We start from the raw sequence: 19,928 nt of genomic DNA, 5'->3' as shown, positions 1-19,928 counted from the left end.
TTAACCAAAACAAGCACAGTAAGATTATACAAGCTCATCTGTGACGGAGCAAGTTCTGCTTTCTTTGCTTGTAGATGTGCGGTCTGTGAATGAACTTTGAAAGGACTGCCTGATTCTGGATGTTTTCATTGCCCTAAAAGGCTTCCTTAAAATTATGTATAAATACTTTTTAAATTTCTCACCGGCAAAAGTATAAATTATAGGATTTAGACAGCAGTGTACATAAGTCAATATTTGTGTTATATCAAATGCCAAATTCAAATGGCTCACGTCACGGTCGTTGAGTATGCCAAACATTTCTAAAATGTATAGAAAGAGCAGTATATTATAAGGACCCCAAAAAAGATAAAACACAATGACAACTGTAAGTATTAATCGAATGGCATATTTCTTCTGCTTGGTTTTGTTCCTTCGTAGGTTCATAATAATTTGAGAGTAGCAGAATGTTAGGGTGCATAAAGGAATGATCAAGCCAAAGATATTGATATTGATGTACGAAAACAACTTCCAGTTTATAATGCTATCACTTGGGAAAATAGGGACACAGAAGGAATAATGATTGTGGACTACTTGGTGAGGTATAAAGCTAGGTATAGAAAAGAAAAAAGATATAAGCCAAATTATAATACTAATGATTAATGCCCAATGGACTGTTCTAAATTTGAGCGAAAAAACAACATGAACAACTGCCATGTAGCGGTCCACACTTATGATCATTATAAAGAATATACCACTATAAAATCCAGTGAAGTACAATGCAGATAATAATTTGCACATGAAATCTCCAAACACCCACTGGTCTGTGGCTCTATAGGCTAAAAATGGCAAGGACAGGACAAAGACCATGTCAGAAATCGCCATGTTTAGTAGGTAAATGTCCGTCATAGTGCTAAGCTTCTTACAGCCTACCAACACGATAATGACCAAAATATTTCCAATCAATCCAAAGACAAATGTTAGGCAATAGACAATAGGTGTGAAAATGGATGTGTAAGGGGATATAATTTCCACATCTGTTATATAATTTTCTGGATATTCATATTCTTCTGTAGTGAAGATTGCATGAGCAGTAACATTCATGGTAGCAGCTAAAATAGAGAAAAAAAAAACATAGGAGAATGTTAGAAATATTTATGTCCATTGACACCATAATAGTATTCATAACCAGCATTCACTGAAGTTAAACATACTTCTTTGGGAGTGCTTCTTCAATGAAACAATTAGGCCATAACACCCATAATTAATCATGCTTCTCAATAATTAAACATTGTAAATAAAAAAAACTAAAAAAAAAAAAACTAGATTTCCTAGTCCAGGGGTTCCCAATTAATTTTCCACATGAACCTTTTGACATACTATACTAACATCATGAAACACCCCCAAAAGTATTATGCCATAGTGCAAATATTTTAATTGGCAATTAGCAGAGTGTAATGTTTTCTTTTTTAACTAATTTCATTTTTTGGTATATATACACTAATTTCTACAGACAGTAAACAGATTGCAGTACTTAGGAGCAGGTGTGCTTCTGTGTGTAGAGTTGATGTTTGTATATAATTTTAGCTTTTTTATACTGGGTGTGTTTATATGGCATGTTTGCATTTGCATGCAAAGGTGGTTTGGTCGTAACATTGGCTTTTAAATGAGGATGTATATTTGTGTGTAGTATTGGTGTGAGTGAAGGGTGTGTTGTTTATATATAAATGTGTAGTTTGAATTTATGGATGTTTTTGTATATAATGTTTGTGTTTGCAGGGGTGTGTTTGTAGGTTGTGTTGTTGTTCATTGCTGGGATACATACACATACACTGCCACATACATACATACTTACACATTAACACACATATACACATATAAACACATTGACACAAACACACATTCATATACATACTGACATACACAAACAGACACAAAGATACACACCTTGACACATGCACACACCTTGACACACAGATACACGCAGTGGCACATACACACACACAGTTACACACACTGGCACATTCACACACTGACAGACAGATACACAAACTGGTACATACACATGCACTCAGATAAACACACTGACACACCGTGCCATACACACACTTTGACACATGGATATACACACTGACACAAGCAGACACACTCAGATACACACACTGACACACAGGTACTTACACACAGATATACATACAGACATACACGCTCATACACACACAGAGACCCACACTGACACACAAGCACATACACACACACACAGATACACACTGACACACAGATGCACACATTATACTGGATAATGACCTCCCAGCAATGCATGGATTATTTACACTTAAGACAGTCATGTTATCTGTCCAGCTTTGTATGGGTTACTGCCAAAAGAATAATTCAAACTATTTGACATTAAATATGCTACTATCAACAAGAACTTGGATAATTCAGCATAGGATGGGATACATGAATAAAAGTAAGTCAATTTCTTCAGCACCAAGTTACCAAGAGTCACTTACCTCTTCTGCAGTCAAAGGTATACATATCATGTACTTCTTCAGCAGCATGGTATGTGGAGGGCAAATAGAGTGGATCTCAAGAACCAACCCAAGATTGGGGGTGCTGTTGAGGATCTGCAGCTGTTCACTCCCTGTCTCACTCGGTGCGCTCTAAGTCTGGAAGGAAGTGACAGATTGTCACTTCCTCCCAAGATCCGATACTACAGAGACCCAGTTGCACTCTTAAAGGGTCACGGTGCCTGACCAGGCCCCAGTTTAGCGATACCAATTGGTGGCCCTACATGAATGGGCCACCCGATAGGGAAATCACAGCAGAACCCCAGTTTTGTTCTCACGAAACCCTAGGGTTCTGCGGAACACCAATTGGAAAATGCTGCCCTAGTCCCAGTGTGAGAAACACACGTTATCCTCATTTATGATACTCACTTATGCTTCCTTCACAAACATAGAGAAAATAGTTTTTAGTGTTTTATTTATAATGTGTTATTTATAAAATAAATGATTTTTGGTTATATATCTGTACCACTATCATTTCATACACTATTACTACTACTATTTTTATCTTTTCCTGGCATTTTATACTACTTATCCTGAAGTGGGGATTATACCACCAATGCTATTTCTAAAGTGCAGTGTGACCTGCACTTTACTTGTGAGTATATTTTATTTTATTTTATTCACTACCTCATTATATTATCAGAGAGCACTATTTGCTGTTTTTATCTCCTTCTTCTCCTGAGAATAGGACAAGCACCAACATATCCTGTAAGCGGGGATAATTCCGCTGTATGCTTACAAATCCTGAGCGGACCATAGCTCATCCAAATGTGAGTGTAACATATATATTTTAATTACTGTTACATTAATTGTATACACTCCGCATGATTGGTCCTCTCTTCTTGTGTCTTCCATATCACGAGACGGTGTGAACTATTATAACAAGAGAAGATACCCCTACAGCGGAATTAGTGACTATATCCACCTTCTGATATTTATTGGAACTTACCTATTTTTATTTATATTTTTTAATTTTGTATTCATTTTTTATTTATTTGGCACAGCCTTTCTTTTTCCTTACTGTATATTTCTCATATAGAGGGTTAGAGGGTTACCCTCTATAAGGTCGCTGCCTATCACTATTATTAGCGCTAACCTACCCTTTTTTATTTGAATTGTCACTTATGATACTCACTTATGTTTCCTTCACAAACATAGAGAAAATTGTTTTTATTTTTTCCTCAGTGTCGAATAGTTTGAGGACTGGGTGAAGGAAATAACTTTTCAAAGTTCTTTAAGGAGCCTGAATTTTATTCTAACTTGATATTAGAGGAAAGAAATAAAGAAAGGCCAAATAATTCTACTGTCCCTTATCATCATGACCCTATATAATTTTGAAGGTGCAGTAGCAGATATTTATGATGAATACTAAAACAAACAAATAACTGATGTTCATTGTGGGACACAGATGAAATGTACAATAAGTACATTAATATTCAGTTTTTTTATAAAAAGAAGAAAAAACGTGCATTCACATATTTTTCTTTTTTTATTTATGTTAGCTGCCATTCTCTCTGTAATGTTTTCTTTCTAAGAATTTGAGCCGCGGTAGTAAGAGTACACTTAAAGATATCTTAGAAACTATCAATATAGTCAAAATATATCAAATGTCAACATAAATGTCTGTAAAAGTCAAGGCACATTTTTGTAGCTGGACGCAGCTCATGCATATTCCATGATTATGCCGATGTATTTTTAACTCGCATACAGCTGAGTATTCATTATGATTATTTGTGTCTGCTGGGTGTTAGATAGCCCGCTATAGATTCTAGGAAAGCCAGAAAACACAATTTCTACATTTCTCAATATTAGGGTTGGGCCAGTTTGAGGATTTCAAAAGAGTCGCAAAATCTCCAAACCACGAACAGACCATGTACATTTCTAAATCTCCCCTGTTCTACAGTCAACAAAGCAAAACCTCTCGAGTAGCTGGTGCTTTGGAAACAATTTAATCGATCAGCAAAATAAGTTACGTATATGTGATCAATAAGTAATTATTCCAGATTTTCAAAAAGAAAATAGTAATTTTAATGTTTTTTTTTGTTATGATGGATCATTCTGAATATATCCCTGCAGCATTGCCAAATGCAAGCAGTTTCTTTGTATAAACTGAACATGGGAGGCAAGGATCAGTGGTACCAGGGCCAAGACTTGTTATTTGCTCCCCCATCAGGACATGGCTAACATATCACAGTGTGTGGGGAATTGGGGAAGTGAGTTGGGGATTGTATGACAGTGTGTATGGGCAGTTTCAAGTAGGCACCCAGACCACTACATCTCATTAAAGTGTACTGGGGGCAGTGCCCCTGTCCCTTTTAGTCCTGCAATGCAAAACATTTCAATTTTAAAGACACTACAATGTTTCCATTGCAGAATTAAGACGGCATCTAGAGGCACTTCTTGGAGTTTCGTGGAGTTTGATCGGTATCCGATATATTTTAGCTTGCTGTGGTGCTTTGTTGGTTCACTGAATGTCACCTCAGCACTTTATGTAAAGGTGCTAAATTGCACCCTCCTAGCTGTCAATCAGATAGGCAAAATTGTGCTCTCCAGATTGCTTTCTGCCCCAGCACAAGTGGAAAGCAATTCTTCTCACAGAGAAGCATTGGATTGACTGCTTTTCTATGTGATAAGCAATCTATTGGCTGGGAGATAAAGCCATATTTTGTATAAACTCAAGTTCAAAATTAAAATAGTGTCATTATGTAAATTGTTTTGCTGCCCTGTGAGCCAATTCACCTATTATTATTTTATTATTTATATAGCGCCATCAGTTTCCATAGCGCTGTACAATGGGTGGACTAACAGACATGTAATTGTAACCAGACAACTGGACGTATAGGAACAGAGAGGTGGAGGGCCCTGCTCAATTAGCTTACATGCTAGAGAGCTATTGATCGAATGCACCCTCTTCCTCTCATTTCTAAATCGAAAAAACCTGCAAAATGTTATGGAATACCATCCAGATGAGATTTTTTTTACAAGAGGTTTCTATGCACTACCTTCGAAGTACCACATTTACAGATCTCTTGCTGTGTAGTGATACATATATTTAACCGTCAGTTTGTAGCTATGCAGTGGTAAGAAACACTAAATGCACAGACAGCACTTTAGATGTGATTAATGTACAGTAAACAAATGGCCTAAAGTTTGAAGGTCCAGAGCAATGAGACTATTGATTTGGTTGCTGTGCAAGCAATAAGAGGCCTTTCAACATCCAAGGGCAACATGAAAAGCTGGGATCCTAGAGGTCATAAATGGGATGGTAATGCTGAATTAAACAAAGCAAGACAGTAAATTTAGACTCAATTTAAACTTGTTCAGTCTTTTTTCTCTCATCTGTCATCCACAAGGACTTGAAATGCTTGCAATGTGCATTTTTATATATGCTACTGCTTTATTCATTAGTAACATGAGTTGATATAAAATAGTAATAGTGACATATGTTTGATTGCCTAAGATCAAATTATTTTAGACAGGCTGACGTAACTAAAAATAAGCCTTGCTGTAAGAGTGTTCAGCAGCCGAATCAGCCGATGCCTGGAGAGACACTGTTGATGAATGATTGGAGTCCAGCGAAAAGAAGCAGGCCATCCCACCGGTCCCATGCCTCCTCACACTCAGGTAAAGTGTTCCACGGAGACCAGCCAACTCTGGTTACAGGAGAGACCATTGGGTTTCTTCTTTTTCTAGGCAGTCCAGGTGTATAGAAGCTGTCTTGAAAGTCGGATCGCCTGTCGCCAGAGACTGTCTCCACCTTCATGATGGTCTGTGGGCGAAGCCCAGGAAAAATCCCACAAAGCGGTAGTGGCGTGCGTTTGGGATCAGATAAATTATGTGAGTATTATGAAGCTTACGGTCATAAAGTTTTGCCCAGAACTGAGCACACAGACAGTAAAAAGCTCTCAGCAGCGAGTCCACATAGTGAGTAGGCAGTAAGAAGGTCCTTGAAGCAGCAGATCCTGGCTTGGTGGCCATTTTAAAAGGTAGGCCTCAACCTTCCAGACCTCTGTAAAGTGTAGTACCATGCTGATGAGGCCACTAGATTCCACCAGTGGGGACTGAGATATCTCCAATCCTAAGGGGGGGACAGGACCCATAAACAAGCTTTCATGGCGTCTAGGAAGAGGATAGGCGGCCTCCCCCTCCTCAGGTGGCAGGCCGCCAAGATATCGAGCATGCCAGATACTGCTACACGCTTGTAAGCCTCGATGTGGGTTCAGGCCTCAGGAGATGAAATGATGCCCCAAACTTGCCCAGAGAGTCTTCACCTTGTTCAGGAGCTGGTATGTAGGCATTTGGGTAGTGTCTGTGGGTAAGATCCCATCACCAGATCACAATTTAGAGGGGTTTTGTGAGGAGCACACACTCTGCACATCTGGGAACCATGCTGGTCAGGCCCCAACCTTTTTTTTGTATTAGATCTAATGAACTCCCCCTCTCCAATGGTCTTATATCTATAGTAATTAATTCTCTCTTTTTTTTTTTTTACAAATATCTCTTCTGTAAATATTCTGCTGTTATATATTCTGTTTTACTATTATTATTTGTATTTGATATTTTAGTTTGCAATGGGTCCATATATGTTTCCAGACACAAAGACGGGTGCCTTGTTATGAGACCAACCATATATCATTGTGTGTTACAGAGTCAAATCAGTCTATTTATCCCACCACATTATTTTCAATATACTTAGATGTAGTAGTTTATACTTTTTATTAATGTGTACTTATTATAGAATCCAGTGGGGAGACTAGGTTTTGGTACACTGTTATAAACAGAGCATAAATAAAATATGTTATAGAGTCCAGTGCCAGAAATAAACATTTAGAAAGATATGGAGGGTTGCTGGAACAATAAAACCATCAAGATGGAAGCCGGAGTTCTGAACGATGGTGAACGCATCCAAGATGGCCACTGCAACTTAAATCACAGTGGATCACTGAAAAAAAATGGTCGCCGTGAGAATGCTTCTCAGCTTGGAATGCAAAAGATGCAAATCACACTCCTTTGGATCAGAATGAGGCCTGGAACACATCCCTTATGTGGTTAGCACCAAAAGGAGGTGTTGGAACATATGCCAGTGAAGTTAATTGAACTAAGGGGCTAAAAAAGGACATTCTTCTACTGGGACATTCATAAGGACTGAGGGAGCCTAAGTAGATGAAACACTTCTTGTATTTGTACCCTGTGGATTTTACAACTGGTTTTATTTTTATTTTTCATTTTGTTTGATATTTGTGATTTAATAAATATAATTGTGTAATCATTCGTTGAAGAATTTCCATTTGGATCACACATGGTGGCATCCCCTAAAAGTGGACACATTGTAATTTTAGAAGAGCCAAGGAACGGCTCAGGAACATATGAGTAATTTTTGAAATTAAAATTATATTGTAAAGTTTTTTTAAAAAAATATACTACACTATACATTTCTACCTGGTTTGTCTTCGAGGACAACAAAAGAGCATAGGGGTCCCCCAGTGACTCCAAGGTGTACAGATAGAGTCAGTTCTGGTTCTGGTTCATGTGAGTGGGCATTTAATAGTCTGCTGTATATATGATATTGTTTTGTACATAGTACAATAGTGTGTGCTAATTCTTCTATGTTTGTTTCAAGTTTTTAACTTGCCTGGAAATGTATACTGCTGCTGAGTATATTCAATATCTGTATTGGCACATTATGCAATTTGCACTTTAAAGTTAATATTTATTTGATAGTGTATTAGTATTTTATCTTGTTTATAACAGTTTTATTTTTTTGGAAGCACAGAGTGACAGGTTCACATACATTTTTTTTTTTTTACAATATACACGTACATTCATATTGATGCTACACACACACACACTAAAATACAAACAAGCAGTCACACACTTATATTCTCTTAGTCAGATGAGTTTTCCGTTTCTCTATTTTAGATTTAAATTTAAAATGTTATTTTACTCCCTAAATCTACTCTCCACTGGATAACTCAGTCCATTATTCTATCATTAACAAGTCTATTGATTAAAACATAGTCCACTCACTGCAGAGTTCCTCCACACTTTACACAATTCCCTGAAGTGGACACACTAAGGCAAGCTTTCTAAATTATTCTATAAAATATTAATATAAAGCTGGAGAAATTCTAAAATAAGTTGGACATAAAATAAATTTCTATTTCTGGAAAAGTCTTTCCTCATATGGTAGAGCCATAGCTTTGTCCGCCCCAGTAGTAATGGGTTCTCATGGTGTTTTGCATACTTTGTCTTTCTGTATTTGTGTTTGAATATACTTGTCTTGCTAACACACACCAAGCCTTTCTATGAATAACTGATTGACATGATGCCAGACATTTTCATGCTCGGCATGAGGACATCTAACATCTTCAAATTCCCATATTAAAGCACCGATTCAGTGCTTTTCTAATTGTATGTGTTGCATGTGGATTAGGTTCCCCCATCAGTGGGACGTCTCTTAAGGAGAAGACCGAGCCAGCGCCAAAGTCTGTAACCTTGGGGGCTATGGTTATTGGGGACAGTGACACTTTAGAGTTAGGACTACAGTTTTGTATTATTCATGCTTTAGTGGTTCTTTAACCTGCAACAACAGATTATAAATGTCTAATTTTGTTGACTTACCCTATAGTTATGCATACATCTCTCTAAAACATCTGACTAGTTCTTATTGTTTACCCAATGGGAATTTCAAGTTTATTCTGACATAAAAAACATACTTAAGGATTACATTCAGCAAAGTACAACACAGAAGTCAATATGCTTGTGGTACATTCTCAGTGTTCCATTCTCTGTAACTTAAATAGTAAGAAAAAATAGAGCATTGTACCAGAATTCTCAGTGAGGTTTAGTAATGCTGTTTTCAACACCCATCAAGACAGAACTCTGTAGCAGATAATTTATGCTAAATTTGTACTTGCCATATCTGATTACGCACAATGCATTTAGCCAGAAACCATTTCACCAGAAACCACCCTTGTGCTGATTACTCAGTTTAAAACAGCACTCTAAGACTATGCTCATTGCATATGTTATAGTCCAAGAAATGTTATTTTGTTTTTGCCTTCATATCACTCATTAAAACTGCAAAGACTTTTTATTTATTTATTGTTTACTTTTGTTATAACACCCTTCCCCTCTCAAATACCAAGCTATTCTTACCTGGGATGTGTGATTTCCTATATGCCATACAAGTTCTATATACTGTGAATAAGGTGTATAAAATTATGTCATTGTTCTATCAAACAGATTGTAACCTGACAGTGTGCATGAATTAACCATAAATGATCTTTATTTCCATCTATCATCTTTTATTTTTTATGCCAAGGATGGAAATTTAAAACACAGAATAGAGATGACTTGTTTAGTCCCCTTTTCAGTCATATCGCGATTTTGAGTTGCGGAATTTGGACAAACTGCCAACTGCCCACCATTCTGGCAAATCGCAATTTGTTTGAAACCAAATGCAAGTTTACTTGTAACTATCTAAAGTCTCAAGCTGACAGAAACACTACAGTGATTCAAGTGACAAAGAGCAGAGGCTGTGACAATGAGCAATCTGTGTATTTATGGTGAGTGGGCACTGCATCTTGCCAATTGGGGAGATCCCCTGAACCCTCATTTAACCTTCAGTCATGATGATTTGAACCCACTAACCTACTCTGTATACATATTGAGATTGTTATACAGAGCCAGAACAAAGTTCTGTATAATAAAAGTCAGGATGCTGAAATCACTTTGCACAATTTTAAACATTGCTACCATATAGTGCTGCACTATGCGTAAATATTAATTCTGCATATAAGTTCTAGCTCTGAAATGAAAACAATAGATACATTTTTTATGGCTTAAGACCCAAAAAATATGTTGACAGACAAGCAAATAACAATATTAAGTAAAATTCTAACTTAAACTCTAAATTCTTGGCTTAAAAACAATTAAAAAAAATATACAATTTCCCAAATCTAATTCTGCCCTTTTTATCATTTAATTTTTTGGAATATATAGTAGATGATTTAAATTTTAAAAAAGTGGATAAGATGCAGCATTTCTTCCATAAACCAATTACTAAAGGAAACAAAAATAAGACATTTTCAGATTTAGTTGAAGTTGTTAATTTACCGTCATCTGAAGCATTTCATTTTTTAAGAGTAAAAAGATTTAAAAAATTAAAATATCTGATCAAGCAGAATATCAATCTAATAGAAAATCTCAAAGATCTTTTTCAAATAAAAGATTTTTAAAAAATTGGTTATTAGAGCCTTGGCTTTAATGACGCTTATTCAAAAAACTATAGGTCGCCATGCCCTATCAGCATTGGAGAAAGAGCTAGATATAAAGATAAACCAGGAGGATCTGTGCTTGAATTTATTGGAAATAAATGCAGCAATAAAATGTCTCAACTTACTAGAAATTCTATATAAATTAGTAAATAGGCGGCACTGAGTCCCCACAAGACTATTTAAAATATCAGGCTACAAATACATCTATATGTTGGAGACAGGGCCGGTGCAAGGATTTTTGACTACAAAGGCGAAGATGCGTTTTGCCGCCCTTCCTCCCCCCCAAAAAATGCATCTTCACCTGTGTGTCATGTAAACCCCCCTTTTGAATTTCTTACCCCTTCAGTGTTTTATATCCTATCATTTGAATATATTACTCCCTTTTTCTCCTTTATGTGTCTTACACCCGCTTTGCTGTGTTTTATCTCCTCGTGTTTCTCTTACAACCCATTTGTGTATTTTTTACTTACTCCAGCCCCTTTGTCTGTCTCTTTCTTCTCCCCAGCTCCTTTGTGTGGCTCTTTCTCCCCCAAAGTCCCTTTGTACGTATCTTTCTCCCCACAACCCTTCTGTCTGTCTATGTGTCCTCCGTCAGCCCCTCTGTGTGTCTCTTTGCCCCCCGTGTGCATTCAGCCTCTGTAACTTTCTTTGTGCCCCCCAGCATTCCTGTGTCTTTCAATGTCCCCCTCCCCTATACCTTTCATTGTCCCACCTCCCCTCCTGTGTCTTTAAATGTCCCCCACCTTTTATTGCCTCCCCTGAACCTTTTATTATCCCCATCCACTCCTGTACCTTTTATTGCCCCCCTCCCTCTTGTAACTCTTATTGTACCGCCCTCCCCTCCTGTAATTCTTATTGCCCACCTCCCCTCCTGTAACTCTTCTTGTCCCCCTCCCCTACTGTAACTCTTCTTGTCCCTCCCCTCCTGTAACTCTTCTTGTCCCCCCCCACCTGTAACTCTTCGTCGCCCCCTGTAACTTTTATTGTTCCCCCCTCCTGTAACTCTTCATTGCCCCCTGTAACTCTTCTCTCCCCCCGTAACTTGTATTGTCCCCCCTCTTGTAACTCTTCTCTCCCCCCGTAACTTGTATTGTGTCCCCCCTCCTGTAACTCTTCTCCCCACCTCTGCAACTTTTATTGCGTCCCCCCTCCTGTAACTCTTCTCTCCCCCCCTGTAACTTTTATTGAGTCCCCCCTCCTGTAACTCTTCTCTCCCCCTCCTGTAACTTTTATTGTGTCCCCCCTCCTGTAACTTTTCTCCCCACCTCTGTAACTTTTATTGTGTACCCCCTCCTGTAACTCTTCTCCCCACCCCTGTAACTTTTGTGTGTCCCCTCCTGTAACTCTTCTCCCCACCCCTGCAACTTTTCTCCCCACCCCTGTTACTTTTATTGTGTCCCCCCTCCTGTAACTTTTCTCCCCACCCCTGTTACTTTTATTGTGTTTCCCCTCCTGTAACTTTTCTCCCCACCCCTGTAACTTTTCTCCCCACCCTGTAACTTTTCTTGTGTCCCCCCCTCCTGTAACTCTTCTCCCCACCCTGTAACTTGTATTGTCCTCCACTCCCCTCCTACCTTTCATTGTGCCCCCTTCTCTCTCCATGAGCGTGGTTGAGCGAGCGGTACGAGGTAGAGGATGCTATTTCCTGTCCCAGTCTGACAGGAAGTAGTTTGTTGCATCTCCTGTCAGACCGGGTAAACCGCGGCCCGCCCGCTTGGACACTCTACACGCAATGACCGGCAGGAGGGGAGCACTATGCAGGGTGCTCTCCTCCTGCCGGTCACCCGAGGATTGCGCCCCCCGGCCGGTGCACCCTAAGGCGGACGCTTGTGCCGCCTTATGGTAGCGCCGCCCTGGTTGGAGATGCCATATTGAAGAAGGAAACGATGTCCATATTTGGTTGAGGTGTCATCTAATTAAAAACCTTTGAGACAAATTATTTGATTGTTAGATACTATGTTAAAATTGAAATTGAATAGATCCCCACATGTGGCTCTGTTATATATGGACTGGCCAAATAGGAATTTATCAGAAAAATATCTTGTAATACACAGTCTATTAGTGGTAAAAATAATAATAACAAGAAATTGGAAATCACAACTAAACACTTCATGGAATAACCTATTACCGTATATACTCGAGTATAAGCCGACCCGAATATAAGCCGAGGCCCATAATTTTTCCCAAAAAAACTGGGAAAACTTATTGACTCGAGTATAAGACTAGGGTGGGAAATGCAGCAGCTACTGGTAAATTTCTAAATAAAATTAGATCCTAAAAAAAATATATTAATTGAATATTTATTTACAGTGTGTGTATAATGAATGCAGTGTGTGCGTATGAGTGCAGCGTGTGTGCGTATGAGTGCAGCGTGTGTGTGTATGAGTGCAGCGTGTGTGTATGAGTGCAGTGTCTGTATGAGTGCAGCGTGTGTGTGTATGAGTGCAGCGTGTGTATGAGTGCAGCGTGTGTATGTGTATGAATGCAGTGTGTGTGTGTATGAATGCAGTGTGTGTGTGTATGAATGCAGTGTGTGTGTATGAATGCAGTGTGTGTATGAATGCAGTGTATGAATGCAGTGTGTGCAGGGCCGGTGCAAGGATATTTTCCCCCCCATATGTCCTGACCTCCCCTCCTCCTCCCTCAGTGGTCCTTACCTCCCCACCCCCGTGTTCCTTCACCCCCCTCCCCCAGTGGTCCTGACTCACCCCTCCCCTAGTGGTCCTTACTTCCCCCTCCCCTCCCCTAGTGGTCCTTACTTCCCCCTCCCCTCCCCTAGTGGTCCTTATCCCCCCTCCCTCCCCTAGTGGTCCTTACCCCCCCCTCCCTCCCATAGTGGTCCTTATCCCCCTCCCTCCCATAGTGGTCATTATCCCCCCCCTCCCTTCCTCCCATAGTGGTCCTTATCCCCCCCCTCCCTCCCATAGTGTTCCTTTTCTCCCCCCCTCCCTCCCATAGTGGTCCTTATCCCACCCCCCTGCCTCCGATAGTGGTCCTTATCCCCCCCCTCCCTTCCATAGTGGTATAGTGGTCCTTATCCCACCCCCTCCCTCCAATAGTGGTCCTTATCCCCCCCCTCCCTCCCATAGCGGTCCTTATACCCCCCCTCCCTCCCATAGTGGTCCTTATCCCACCCCCTCCCTCCAATAGTGGTCCTTATCCCCCCCCTCCCTCCCATAGCGGTCCTTATACCCCCCCCCCTCCCACAGTGGTCCTTATACCCCCTTTTTTTAAATTATTTTTTTTATTATTATTTTTTTTTTTTTATTATTATTATTATTATTTTTTATTATTATTTCTTATTTTATTTTTTTTTCGTCCCCCCTCCCTGCTTGATACATGGCAGGGAGGGGGGCTCCTTCCCTGGTGGTCCAGTGGCAGTTCAGTGGGGGGGAGAGGGGGGCTGGCAGAGCTGTACTTACCTGTTCTGCAGCTCCTGTCAGCTCTCTCCTCCTCTGCGCCGTCCGTGCAGCTCCTTCTATCAGCTCACACTGTAAGTCTCGCGAGAGCCGCGGCTCTCGCGAGACTTACACTGGGAGCTGACCGAGGTGCTGATCGGACGGCGCGCAGGAGGAGAGAGCTGACAGGAGCTGCAGAACAGGTAAGTACAGCTCTGCCAGCCCCCCTCTCCCCCGGTCTGTATTATGGCAATGCAAATTGTCATAATACAGACTATGACTCGAGTATAAGCCGAGTTGGGGGTTTTCAGCCCAAAAAATGGGCTGAAAAACTCGGCTTATACTCGAGTATATACGGTATATCAACTGCAATTAAAAACTAAAAATGGAAAGAGCAATAAGCGGGATATATTCAGACTCAATTAAAAAACAGAAATTATTTAAAAATTGGTTAAATAAACTGACGCAAATTAATTATATACATAAACCTAATTAAGCGCATTTATTATATATAAGAAAATATGTTAATCATTCACCTATATCTAAATATTGAAAATCTGGATGGATGTTTGTTTTTTGTTTGTTTTTTTCTTTTCTTCTAACATATTCGTATTAGAGATATGGAATATATAATGTTTATTCTGACTATGATGAAAATAAAATAAGGTCTCACACTGTAAATTGTTAGAATTTAGAGTCAACAAGCAAGTATAATATTACTCCATAATAAAACCCATTCTCTTTAATATTTTTATTAGTGATATTCCAGAAGGTCAGGTATGTCTTTTTGCTGATGATACTGATATGTAACAGGGTTGATGTTCCAGGACCAATAAGCCAAATGGCAAATGATTTCGGTAAACTAAAAAAATGGTCAGAGTTGTGGCAACTGACACTTAATGTATCTTGGATGTGAAAACCCAAGGGCATAATACAGAATATTTGATAGAGTCCTAACCTCAACATCTGAGGAAAGGGATTTAAGGGTGATTATTTCTGATGACTTAAAGGTAGGCATACAATGTAATAAAGCAGCAGGAAATGCTAGCAGAATGCTTGGTTGTATAGGGAGAGGTAATAGCAGTAGAAAGAGGGAAGTGCTCATGCCATTGTACAGAACACTGGTGAGACCTCACTTAGAGTATTGTACGCAGTACTGGAGACCGTATCTTCAGAAGGATATTGATACCTTAGAGAGAGTTCAGAGAAGGGCTACTAAACTGATTCATGGATTGCAGGAGAAAACTTACCAGGAAATGTTAAAGGATCTTAACATGTATAGCTTGGAGGAAAGACGAGACGGGGGGATATGATAGAAACATTTAAATACATAAAGGGAATCAACACAGTAAAGGAGGAAACTATATTTAAAAGAATAAAAGCTACCACAACAAGCGGACATAGTCTTAAATTAGAGGGACACAGGTTTAAAAATAATATCAGGAAGTATTACTTTACTGTGAGGGAAGTGGATGCATGGAATAGCCTTCCAGCTGAAGTGGCAGAGATTAACACAGTGAGGGAGTTTAAGCATGAGTGGGATAGGAATAGGGCTATCCTAACTATAAGATAAGGCCAGGGACTAATGAAAGTATTTAGAAAATTGGGCAGACTAGATGGGCCGAATGGTTCTTATCTGTCGTCACATTCTATGTTTCTATGTTTCTCTGACCATTATCTACAGGTTTCATAAATGACATGTATGTAAATATTTTGTTTTGTTTTGTTTTTTTATTGTAGTTTCTCCATTTGTTGTATGTAAATGTCAAACATTTAATAAAAAAATAAATTGCAACAAAAACAAAGTTCAAGAAAAAAATGTTTAATGATATCTTGAGTATCATGATTTAGCATATTATCTACCTACTTCTGCAGAGTATTTACCTTGCCCAGAGTAACAGTAACATGTTTAGAGTTGTAAGGTAAATTCTGTGATGATTCATCTCAGTTTGTCTTAATTATTCACCATTTCACCGATAAGTTTATTTGATGTTTTACAAATATGTGTATGTTTTAAAAGATGCTTGTTTTGCAATGATGCCATTGGAACCATTGAACTATGAAAAGGATGTTTTGAAAGTTCTCTTGCAAGAATATGTTGGGGGAAGGTAAACTGTCTTATGCTTAAAGGGACACTATAGTCACTAGAACTACTACAGCTGAAGGTAGTTGTTCTGGTGTTATAGTCTGCAGCGCTGGAATATAGGGGAGTAAACTCACCTTTTAAATTGCTTTCAGAGGGCCGGACCCTAAATAGTGTTTTAATACCCGTAGTGACAGGAATATATGTTGGTATTCCTGTCACTGTAGTATTCCTTTAAAAAAGAAATATAGCAAAGGAAGGAACGAAGGGGAACATGCAGCAAAGAGTCAGTGTGTTCGTAAGGATTTAGACAAATAGTACAAGAGTTTGTAAATATTCTTGTGAATTGAATATTTAAACCTCAAGAGGAGAGTGTTTGCTAAGAAGAGACCTCAAAAGAATCCAACCTGAGTGAAAGATTAAGAAAAGACGCTGTATATATAGAATTTGTTCTACCTCGTAATCTTTGCCCATTTGTTATTATTTAGTTCTGCTTGTAAGTGCGGTGTAACAGGGAGTGGAGAGTCTGAAGAAGTGTGTGTCTGAAGATAACTGATATGAGTGGTTATGTGGTTAAATTGATAAGATTATCAGACCTGTATTTTGTTATATGTCAAATATTATGGTGTAACCTGTGCTTTAGGAATTTGTTTGTAACGTATGTTGAGGACTTTAAGTGTTTAGCTTAAAGTTGCAAAAACATAAAGCCAATGAAATGTATCCATTTTGTTATATTATAGCTATCTTCAATACCGCACTGTGGTGAGATTTCCTGTGGTTAAAATATCCCTGTTGGTTTAAGATCAATAAACAAGTAAAAAAAAGAGCATAACAAAAATTAATAAGAAGTTTAAAGATGAATTATTGTCGCACGTTAGAGAAAAGGCAGGGAAAAAAGTTACTTTTTTTATAGAATGAAAATGGTGCATTCGTGCAAAACTGGCACAAATGTAAAAGCGAATGCATCAATTTTTCTACATGACCCCAAAGTGTCAAGCAACACTATGATCAATTCTACTAGCATGTTTCTTTATTTTTACTAAATAGGTGCCAATTGCCAGTGGGTTACAGGTCATATATAAAGTAATTGTGCCAAAGAAACATATATAATAACAATGAGCAAGGAATGAAGTAGATTAAAATGTAGTCTCCATATTGCTCACACATTTAATTATTTTTTAGACAAAATGTATAAAAATACCTACATCAGTGTGTTAGTACCCATGGAAAAACTCATAGTCATGTTTCATTTTCTGCTTTCAGACCTATGTTATCTAAGCCTGAAAAATAAGATTCTATTATATAATGACCACGTATCTTGCAGCCAAAAATCGTTCTCAGCTAAAATATCAATACATACAACTTTAAAGGCACACTGTAAGCATCGTTAACACTACAGCATGTTGTTGTGATTTTGAAACCAGGAGTGCCCTGGCACTCCCATTGGAAGCAGTCACTCCATTTTAGAAAGGTTTGACTTTGTATATGGGTTCTGTCATGTGCTTCTCCCCAACTCCTCTGCTAATGATGGACAGACAGAAGCTTTGTGATGGAGATAGATGTTCTCAGCAAATGAGCAAGGACCACACTGCAAGGCTTAGCCTAGGAGAGCTAACGAAAGCTCATGCTTAGTAGTAGAGGCAGGGAGCAGCACCCACCAGACCCCAAGTAAGAAGTGAAACCATTCTAAAATGGTTTGACTATTAACAATGTAGAGGAAAAGGAATGGGGTGACAGGGCAGAATGCTATAGTGAGTGTAATGTTTGAAATGTTCCTTTAAAATTTGTGTTAGCATGTAATAATCATAAATTTGTCAGTAGTCATTAATTTTTAAAAAAATGTCCTTTTCTAAGATACTAAATGGACACCTATTAATACTCTAATCCAACAGAGAAATTGTATTACTTTTTTCCTTAAGACTTATCCTAGAGCCTAGTTCTAAAAATTAAGCACCCAGCAGGATCATTCGAATTGTTATCATGTTGATTTCTCCACTTATAAAACATTGCCCATAACTGCTCCTAATAACAAACCTTCACTGAATCTATCATGCAATGAAAACAAAGAGCATCAGTTAAAGCAGGATTGCTAATCCAGCCTTCCAAAGCTATCACATTTCTAATATCACAAATAAAGCAAGGTGATTGCTAAAACAAAAACAACAAAAACGCATGTACAGTCACAACACAGTTACTTACTGAAGTGAGAATTCAAGGTGAATTCCAAATGAATTTTAAATTTAAATCAGCACTGCTTTCAGTACGGCTACTCTGTGATTAAATATGAAATTCACTTTGAATTCCCACTTTAGTAAATAGCCCTGCTATAGTATATTTGAAAAGTGCAAACCAAAGTAGAAATATTCATTAATAAAAGGCACGTATCGTAACATACTTACAAGAAGTCATGACGTAGTAACAATCTTTAAAATTAGGAATTAAAGCAGGGGTAACCAAGGAGTAAAATCCTCTTCATGGGTCTCACACAGCCACATTTGCTAAAGTTATCTGTAGTGACATCCTCTTGAGCCACTGGGTTTTAAGGTTGTTTTTCTTATTTTTTGCTTTTCTATACTTAAACTTAGATAGTGATCACGCCTACCTCAGTAACAGGGGAAGAAAAAAAATAAACAGACTTCCTGTCATATATTAACAATAAATAGTAGTTTCAAAATGTATAAGCATGAACATATCATATCTTAGTGATACTTCTTAGAATCAGTGATTTATTTATGTGGAAAAGCATTGCTCTAGTAATTTCCCTTAAAATCTTAAAATGTCTATTTTAAAATATATCTCTGGTGACAGGTACACTCAAAATGGCTAAACTGACACTGCGCAACAAATATACAATTTATCATAGAGACAGTGGTGGAACTAAGGCATAGAGGGCCTTGGTGCAAGATTTTTTTTGGTTGCACCCAATTGCAGGGGTGGACAAAAAGTAGATCCATATCTGTTTCCACAATGCTTTGCCAGCTGGTGCTTAACCGTCTTCCCATGTTTAACACTGAAGAATGTTTGTATGCTTGATTGTAGGTATGTTTTTGTATGGTGTGTTTGTGGGAATGTTGGAGTGTGTTTTTATGTAGTGTTGGTGTTTGAATGAAGAATGTATTTATGTGTAGAGTTGTTTTTTAAATGCAGGGATGAGTTTAAATATAATTGTGACAGTGCTCCGGTACTTTGACCGAGTAAGTCTGCCCACTTTGCATCCTAGACACTTATAAATCTCTTTGAGGATCTCTTTCCATAATTCAGTTCAAAGTCCATAAACACACCCATTTCTGAGGCCTGCGGCTGTATACAGTAAACCAGGCACACATAGTCCTGCTCGAGCTCCTACTCCAGGGTAGCCAGAAAAGGCAGATCTGGCTCCAGCTCCGTTACCTCTGAGAGGTCCAATAGATCTTCCCAATCATCCCGGATGCTCCCGAGGCGAGAAGCATCCGGGCTTCTGAATTCTATATTGTCCTCAAAAGACTCCCATAAAAGACCAGGGCCATCGTAGTCTTCCTCCTTGATACAGTCAGCATCGACCAGCCACGGGCATAGCTCGATCATATGCCACTACAAGGCCTGGTATGACTCATACAGCCACACTCCCCTCCTTACAAGCACC

General features: G+C 38.7%; 1 protein-coding gene across 1 annotated transcript; it reads right to left on the bottom strand.

Moving 5' to 3' along the window:
• Positions 1–3: 3 nt before the first annotated feature.
• On the bottom strand, positions 4–18,829 carry LOC134600720 (C-C chemokine receptor type 5-like). The gene is made up of 2 exons (XM_063445104.1): positions 18,706–18,829; positions 4–1,088 (listed from the first exon to the last, which is right to left on the bottom strand). Exons 1-2 carry the CDS (start codon positions 18,713–18,715, stop codon positions 25–27), a joined length of 1,074 nt encoding a protein of 357 aa, XP_063301174.1. The 5' UTR covers positions 18,716–18,829; the 3' UTR covers positions 4–24.
• Positions 18,830–19,928: the final 1,099 nt, after the last annotated feature.

This window comes from Pelobates fuscus, chromosome 3 (genome assembly GCF_036172605.1).
Source record: "Pelobates fuscus isolate aPelFus1 chromosome 3, aPelFus1.pri, whole genome shotgun sequence".
NCBI classification, from domain to species: domain Eukaryota; kingdom Metazoa; phylum Chordata; class Amphibia; order Anura; family Pelobatidae; genus Pelobates; species Pelobates fuscus.
This window is presented reverse-complemented; position numbering and strand designations above follow the sequence as displayed.